We start from the raw sequence: 9,580 nt of genomic DNA on the forward strand, positions 1-9,580 counted from the left end.
TATAGATTAGTTAGTACAAAAGGTTGTTGAAAGATTCATTTACTGCATATTGTAATAGTTGCTCTATCAAAATATACAAAGCTGCACTATAGATTAGTTAGTACAAAAGGTTGTTGAAAGATTCATTTACTGCATATTGTAATAGTTGCTCTATCAAAATATACAAAGCTTTCTCTCCATCTTTCTTGCTATTCAATCCTTCTGCCTTCATTGTCCTTTTCATTTCTTCATATCTTCATAGGTTAAAATGATGAGTTGATTTTGTACTATATAGTATTCCCTATTCTTAGTATGTTTTGGTTATTATTTTGGTGAGATTTTGATGATTTGCTATGTGTTTTTAATGTAGGACATGCGAACTTGTTTGGAGCATAGAGTAACCAAACGGTGGAATTTTTTAGTGATTCCAATTGGAGTGGATTCCTAAATCTGTCAAATAGGTTGTGTTAAAATTTCATAATTTTATTCCGAAGCATCTGATCGTGACAGATTAATTTATGCCCATCGTGCAGTTCTGACAGATTGGACTGCATAGCTTATTTGTGATTTTTGGGCTGGAAGATGATGGATTTTAGATTTGGGCTCTTCTTGGAACTTGAAGAGGAGGTCTTAATCTTTAATTTGATTCATTTTGGGCCTGTTTTGGAGCCTTAAATATCCAGAAACGTGGCTATTACTGCGTTGGGCAAATTTCCTAGTCATAATGGGAATGTAATTCTTAGTTATCCTTTTATTATTTTATTTCCTAATTTTTAGAAAACCTTTTTCTTGGAGGGTTTTAATTTGGGGTAGTATAAATAAGGTTTTTAGCCATTAGGATTCTAAACGCGACATTGAGAGAATTTAGCACAGCTTTGGAGAATTTCATACTTTTTACCTACAAGGTGTTTTCATTCTTTTTCTAGTTAATGATATTTTTTTTGATTTTTATTATGAGTATGCGTAACTAATTCATTTTGCTAGGGCGAAGCCTTGAGCCTTAGCATGAATATGTAATTTTTATTTAATTGCTTATGATTGATTGCAAGCATACTTTGAATTATATATCACCGTGATTAAAACTATCTAATTGTCTTAATGCCTCATCACCATTAGGATCTTAAGAAAAGTAATTTGATGTAATTTTGGTTGAAAGGTTCCCTGAAATTGGAGCTGGCTTCTTGTGATTAATAATTGTAATTTCACTTAAGATGAACACCATGTCTTAAGGGTTGCATGATTTTTCAAAGGGTTTTCATAAAGCATAATGAGTCTTTCATATTCATATTTGATCCGAACGTCCGAATGGATTGCATGTTAGATATACGTTTTATGTTGGAGGTTCCAAGTAGAATATATATTAGGAAAACCTAACCTTCAAAGTGGCATGTGTAGATCATAAGTAATTGGTTAAAAATGCATAGGATTGCTAGGTGATGGTGAAACCCTTGTACTTTTATAAATTGGTATTTAAAAAACGGTTTCCTTTTTCTTCAGCTTTAATATTGCATATTGTTTTATTTTTATTAATTAAATTCGTTTTATTAGATTAGGTCATAAAAATCAATCATCTCAAATTTCTATTTTAAAATAATTAATTGGAATTTGGTTTGCTTCAAATTATTTAATAATCCATGTGGAAAACGACCTTGCAAGATCCATTTATACTACAATAACATTGTCATTCTTGTAAGTATCATGGAGTTTTTAGCCCGTTTGCGTGTGTGGTAAAATTCCTATCATAATACACACGTGCTAACAATGCTCTTCTATTGGTTTATACGCATTTAAAAAGTTACAATGCCGAATTAGAAGTATTATATATAATTATGTGTGCAATGTATGCAACACCATATACACTACTACTTTGTATAGTGTACATAATCCTAATAGGAAACACTCATTTTAAGCTAATTAGAAGCCCTTATATATTTATTAGTTACTTAGCTTAATCTAGCTGTATAACGGTAGCAAACAGTTCTTTTCTTCACCTGAGTACAATCATTTACAGTTTGGTTCAGGTAAGATAGTGTAAATTAGCATATAGTTTGGTTTAAATTGGTTCCATCTCCTAAATTTATTAGTGTTGGAAAACTAGTTATCTATATTATTGTTTGGGTATGAGCCTAACTCATCTGAAATAGAGTTTATTAGTTTTTGTCTCTATAAATATAGCTTATAGTTTAGTATGAGAAAGAAGTCCATCAAGTTGTAGTTTCTTTGTTTTATGTAGCCTTCTTGACAATTATGTAGTTCTTTCTTTAATAAAGTTTTATATTCCAATAGTTCATATTATGGTTTCAATTATTTTAATAGAATACATAATAATTAGGTTTAGTTACCTCTAAGAACCAAACCAAATCTGCTCGAGTTGCATGTATATGCACCTCATTAGCCGTAAGCACATCGCCGAATTCATTGTACTATAGTAGATTAACCCATACTTTGAGTTTAAGGGGCATATATACACATTCCACATCATCCAATTTTATTATATAAGTATTAGGCTTAAAAACCCCCCACATATAAGGAGCATATGAGAATGTGAAAAGTTGCTTCACATCAAAAATGTATCAAACCTTCTAGTTAATTAGTTTTATAATGGATAGAAATCTCAACTCTTTCAAAATCACCCTTCGACGGCCTGTTGGTATATGGATTCGATCGAACTAAACTTAAGGAAATAAAACATGCATCTTTAGACTTTAGGCATAATGAATCGGGAATATGGAGTTGGCAAAGTAAATATGAAGGGACCTTGTGGGACCTAGACTGATCTTGGCTTGCGCCCTGTTTAGTACTGTCGTCCTTTGCCATAAATCTATTGATGAAGACCTGAGATTCTTCAACGCCCTCCTTCCCCAACCGTTGAAGGTCAGGATCGATTCTATTTCATATATTTATTTATCGTCGATGTAGAAGGTTGGTTTGAACCAACCTATTTGTTACTATGAAGAGTGATAACGTACTGCTGTGGAAGAAGAATCTAGAGTGAGAAGTGAAAGAAGACAAAGGTGAACTCTGTATACTTTGTATTATATATTTGAACATCATCAACTTGTTCTTCAATAGTATTCAAAAGGCACATATCAAACAAGTGTTGGATTTGTTCAATATGAATAAACCATAAATGGTTTACTATATGTAATAGGAATGTATAAGTTGGAAATCAGTAAAGATGTGATTTGATTCTCACGTATCAAACATACATTTAGGGCTGGTTTGGTATTTTTATGTTTTGAAAAAAAACTGCTTCTACTGTGCTGTGAGAATAAGTAGCTGTGAAATAAAGTAGCAAAGTGTTTGGTAAACTATTTTGTAAAAATGCTTTTGGAAAAGAAAAAAAAAGCAGTATTACGGTGTTTGGTAAACTTTTATGTAAAACAACTGTGACTGTGTGAAATGACCAAAAAAGGTATAATACTAGATATGTCATTAATTTAATTTTCTTAACAAATAAAGGTGATTTACTAAATCTACTTTATTTTTAAAAGAAAAATATTTATAAACTTTATCTTAAACATATAATCCAACATTTAACAAGAAATCATAATCCAACATTCAACATATAATCCAACATTTATGCTGCTTCACGTTTTCAGTTTTTTTTCAAAGCTCATTTTTGCTGCTTCATGTTTTCAACTTTTTTCATCCAAAACTATAAAAATAAGTTGTTTTTAAGTGTTTACCGAACACCTTTTTGAGCTCAGCATTTTTTTATGCCCACTTTTTATAAAAACACCTTAGTACCAAACCAATACTAAGTGTCTTCCATTCTAAGTAGGTTTTCATTAAGTCCTATTAATAATATATGATTATGATACTTTACTTGACAACAAAGAAACAGAGTTTTTAGCTTTCCCTTATGGACGAAATCTAAAGCTTTTGGCTGGTATAAAAACACCGATCCCTGCAAATTCCCTAGACACAACAACTAAGGCTTCCCATAGAGCATTGTCATCAAGCTAGGAGTTCGCCAAAGAGTTGGTGTTTTGTCATTCTCGGTTCTTAACAAGATCATTGCTTCCATGGCTGCAGCTGCACCTTCTTCAGGTAAGAGTTTTATATTTGCTCTTGTCAATTATTCAGCAAGTGTTTTGATCATATAAACACTATGGCTAACAACAAGGACATCCCTATTTCACGAACAAATGGATTAGAGCTTAGGCCAAGTCAGAAAGGTTATCACGTTGAAATAAAGGTGGTTCAGATAAGAACACATGCATGAAGGTCGCGCAACATCTGTATGATCCAATAAACTTTAGAAGCAATGTTCGGCAAATGAAATTGTTAAACGCCGAAAAATTCATACACTGACACGCATGGTTCATCGAAAACGCTGTCTGGTATGATGAAGGTGAGGTATTGAACTTCTTCCACTAAGTGTACAGGGTTTGGTAAAAGAACTCCTCCATTTTTTAATAAATTACATATATATGAGGTGTATTACATATCCATGCAAGCTCTGGAAAGCAAATCCTTAACATGTATGCCTACCTTGATTAGGGAAAATGTCCCCATTTGATGCATAAGAAACCTGAATTTTTAGAAATAGTTACATATGGCCATGTCTTTCACAACAAAAACAACACCCAAATCATCTATTTCACTTTGAGCCAAGGACATATATAGAAGATCCTATTAATATAATGTTATCAACATATAATAACAATATAACCACATCAGCAACAGGTTGTTTAACAAAGAGACATATGGGTCAGTTTGAGAAACTGTTAAACTGAGAGTAAATTTGATTTTCCATGCTCTTAGTGTAGAGTTATCAGAGAGACGAGCTTAATGTCTACTTCCAACAACACCGATATTATCCCTAATTTGGTAATTACCTATTGCACCATCCGTCAAGTACGAGGTTTTATCACAAAATACCTTGGTATTAGTTGAAGTGGGGTTTTTAGGATATTTAAACTCTTCTTTTCTTAGAGGAACGATTGATGTCACGTGAGACTCAATTAGTGGGTTACACGTGGGAGATTCACACATTGACAACCACGTGGAGCCTAAGGGACTCACCCTACACGCGGGGCCAAGGGACCCACCATTATCGCAGAGGGTCAGGGGACCCACCCATCACGTGGTAGTATGGGTCTGCTCCCTTACTCTAATACCATGTTTTTTTTTTTTTGTCTAATACTTTAATACCATGTTGAAAATATGTGAATTGTGAGAGAATTTCTCCTGTATTGATTGGTCAATAATATTACAAGATGTAGAGCTATATTTATACAATCTATAATGATCTATTCTAGGCGCAGCTATATACAAATTGTCAATTACAATCAATCTTAATAGCTAATTGATACGTCGCTACAATCAAGCAATCTTGCTTTCTTTCCGTTAATACTTAGTGCTTGTTTCAACTTAAAAATTTCAACAATTTACGTACAAAATCCAGATGAGCAAAATCTTCAAAACCCTAGTCTAACTAATACAGCTTATATCAGATCCCAGGCCCTTTAAGGGAAGGGATCCCCATTTTTCAAAAAAAATGGGAACAACCTCTTGACCATTAGATTTGACTTTAATGAAATTATGTGGCTGAGATTAAATCACAGGCCACAGAATCTCAACTACAGGATTTCATTAAAACCAAATCTAACGGTTAAGAGGATGTTTCCTTTTTTTTTTTTGAAAAATAGGGATCCCTTCTTTTAAAGACTTCCTATCAGATCCAAAAGTACAAATCATACGTGGTCATGGTAAACGAAATAAAGGACTTAATATTAGGCCGAATCCCTCTCTCTCCTTTATACTCGGTGAATACATTTGTTGCTTTTCTTCTCGAATATAAGAAAGGTTGTTTTCAGATTTGGAACCGACATTTAATACCAGTACATTGACTGAGTGGCATTAAAATCGTTAATGTAGAAGAAGTTCAATCTGCACGTGTTTTTTACAATTTCATTAAAACCCCACCATAAATTTCAGTAAATATTTCACCGAAGAAAAATGAGGAATTAGTACCGAAATATAAGTGCAGAGAAAAAGGGTTTGATGGCTTGACCTAAAAACAGTTTAAAATGCATATATTGGATAATATAATTAAATGAGTATTTGAAAGAAAAGAAAGAAAAAGAATAATATCTATACTCCTGCTACAGTAGTATAGAAGTCTTCGTGTTCTCTCTTTAGCCTAAACTACAATGCAGGTTTTTTTAATGCGGATTCAAAAGCGCACACGTTTATGCATATATAACAAACACACGCAAAAGGGATAAAACGCAAAGAATCCTTGGCGCTCAAAGAGTAAATAATATTCCAAAAATCTTCCCTAAACTCTAAATTACATAGCTTATATAGAAAAAATAAAAAAAAAAACCCCAAAGCCTTAATAAGAAATAAAAATACAATAACATAAATAACATAATTTGTTACAGAAAAAGAAATAATGATTTCCCCTGCATCACTTCTTTAACTTTTTTTGTTTCTTATTTGAAACTACAGATTAATTGCACATTCCATTCACTATAGCTAAAAGGCCGAAATCAAACTTTGGATCATCATAAATGATGATCAATGTTTTATAACTTGGCTATAGGATTTAGGGTTGCTTTTCCCAATTAGTACGTCGTTCTAACAATACTGTAAACCTAATTGATCCATGCAATATCTTGTTAGATGCATAGTAATACTTCGTAATGTTTGGTGCGTGATTCTCTTTAGTTGAAAGTTCCATTAAAATTTTAAATGAGGTCACAATTTCCTGCACCCTAAAAATACCAAATTCACATCTACATTCGCTAACCCTAAGCGATGTATTTTAAACAGAAATTGTGACCTCATTTAAAATTTTAATGACATCGTAAACTTGAATCATTTTTTAAATGAGGTCACAATTATAATTACTTCTTAGATTTATGATTTTTTTTAATAACCAAACTTTTTTGTTATAATTTTAAAGTTTTGGTGGGCCAAGGGTCTGCCAAGCCATTCTTTAACAGATAATTTAACTGATAAAATAACGGACATATGATTTTGAGAGCAAAACGTAACTTTAGGTATAAAAGTGATACAAAAGAAGTAAATGTAGTAAAGTGTTAATTTTGATAAACTTAAGGGTAATAAAGTATAAATCATCCACAAATTAATTATTGGAAAATAAACTTTAAGGGTAGCTCGGTCCGATATGATGTTTTCAGCTAGAAGTGGAACACAAATTTTTACTTCTTGAACTGCATGTATATAATACTCATCAATAATCACAACGGTTCTAACCCTGGCCTCTGGCCTAGTAAATATAGCAGTCCAATCTATATTAATTTTTACAGAGAGAAAGGGTAGTCTGGATAAATAGATTTCCATGTTGGTGTTAAAAAAAGAAATAAATAAAAAAACCCATTTGTGCCCGATATAAATAGTAATGCAATGTGGCCGTTCTAGGTCGTGCCAAAAATCCCAACACAATATCTTGCAGAAAAGGAAAGTCTCTAATTGCTGGCAAATTAGCTACCACTCTAGTCTTACCATCACCATTTCCACCAAGATATAAATACTAAATCCTTCAAGCTAGACAGATGGGAAAATCTAGTTGCTATGCAGCGGCGTCAGGGATAAAGAGAGGTCCATGGACTCCTGAGGAGGACAGAAAGCTTTTAGCTTACATTCAACTATACGGCCATGGAAGCTGGCGTTCCTTGCCCCAGAAAGCTGGTACGTATGATGGGTTGAGTTTAGAGTTGTGGTTATTTTGGGTTGTACGGCCTGTAGACGTCTTTGATGTACGGTTATCTAATATCTAATGAATATTGTTTCCTTATAAGAAACCCTACATATCTTCCTCTTCTTTCATGTAGTAATTAATTTGTTGATCATAGCTATCCCTACTTAACTTGGCCTTCTGTTTATGTACATACAGGTCTCAAAAGATGCGGGAAGAGCTGTAGGCTAAGGTGGAGAAACTACCTCAGACCTGATATTAAGAGGGGAAATTTCAGCTTGCACGAAGACCAAACCATCATTCAACTCCATGCACTTCTTGGCAACAGGTAAAATATATTATTAAAGTTGATATTCTCTTAAACATTCATATACAGCATATAACTTTGATTCAAAAGATTCCTTATATATGTGGTTCATGCAAGCATACTATTGTAGAACTTAATTTGTTGGGTTTCCTTTTGTTTTTGTTTTTGGTTTTGTAATTTTTCTTTTGTGGACAAAATTTACAAATTAAATTATCTGTCTCAATAGGAAATGAGCACATTTATCAATGCTTAAACAATAATTCATTCATCAACTTTCATATCATTTCATTTATAAAATTTTATCTACAAATTTGGTCGTCATTACTCTATCAATAAAACTCACAACACAGAAACATTACCCTTCAGAAAATTAAAATAATGATAGTGAAAATGCTTATGGTGTATAGTTTTCCTTCACTCTTATACCGTATATAGTACTTCCATGCGAGCTAATATATATAAATATCCATGTACGGTATGTAGGTGGTCGGCCATAGCTGCCCATTTGCCAAGGAGAACAGATAACGAGGTCAAGAACTATTGGAACTCACATCTGAAGAAAAGGTTGGCAAAGATAGGGTTTGACCCTGTAACCCACAAGCCCAAGGCTGCCATTCTTGGCTCTGCAAATGGCGACCCCAAAAACTGGTCAAATCTTAGCCACATTGCTCAATGGGAAAGTGCCAGGCTTCAAGCCGAAGCAAGATCTGTCAAAGAATCCAAACTGCGTATGCATGAATCTGCGCCAGCGCCGTCGCTTTCCGATGATCATCATCAGTTTGCTCCACCACTAGTTCCACAGTGCCTTGACATACTACGAGCATCCGCATGGGAAAGCCTAATATCCATGTCAAGGTCATCGTCAAGATCGGCTGCCCAAACCAATATGAACGGCCAGGGTAATGTCTCATTTGGTGATCATCACCATGTTCATGATCATGGTATTAATATGAACGCCCAAGATTATGGCTCTAATTTTGAGGCTCCAACATCTGATCAACAATTATCAAGCCTGATGGGATATGATGATGCAACGCTCATGTCATCAGTAGCCACTGGATCGATGGATATTAATGAACTTTTCGGTGAATACTGTGGTGATGAATGCAGTGAATTATTGGCGGCACTCCCCCACGATACTGGGTTTGAATTCGGGGATGCTTGGACTAGTTTGGAACAATTAATGTAAGAAGCAGTGAACAACATCATGACGACGTGAACGATCAGTAGTCAGATTTTAACTTGACGGAGGGATTAATAAACGTGTATCTAATGTTATGGTTATTTCTTATGAATAATTCTCCACCAGTATCATCTGCAAGAAATTGTAGAACTAGCTACTAAAGTTGGCGATGGTTTAGTTAGGGTTTACGAAATAATATTACGTATTGGAGAATTGTAGACCATCTATTAATGATGTATAATATTGAACACCAGTTTTATAGTTGATGTGTCTCTTCCACTCTAGTTTTACTAATATAATTATGGTCAGCCTCAGCCTCATACCGCCAAGAAACAAAAAAAAAAAAGGAATGGAAAAAGAACATGAAAAGAAATATATAACAAAATACTTTGTTTGGACCTCCCCCTAATCTTATCAAATAAACATTTATTTATAT

At 33.6% G+C, this 9,580-nt stretch overlaps 1 protein-coding gene across 1 annotated transcript; it reads left to right on the forward strand.

Annotated features, from left to right (window-relative positions):
• Positions 1 to 7,511: 7,511 nt before the first annotated feature.
• Positions 7,512 to 9,150, forward strand: LOC137710215 (transcription factor MYB106-like). Its single transcript, XM_068449155.1, has 3 exons — positions 7,512 to 7,647; positions 7,853 to 7,982; positions 8,445 to 9,150. Exons 1-3 carry the CDS (start codon positions 7,512 to 7,514, stop codon positions 9,148 to 9,150), a joined length of 972 nt encoding a protein of 323 aa, XP_068305256.1.
• Positions 9,151 to 9,580: the final 430 nt, after the last annotated feature.

Source organism: Pyrus communis, chromosome 12 (genome assembly GCF_963583255.1).
Source record: "Pyrus communis chromosome 12, drPyrComm1.1, whole genome shotgun sequence".
Taxonomy (NCBI): domain Eukaryota; kingdom Viridiplantae; phylum Streptophyta; class Magnoliopsida; order Rosales; family Rosaceae; genus Pyrus; species Pyrus communis.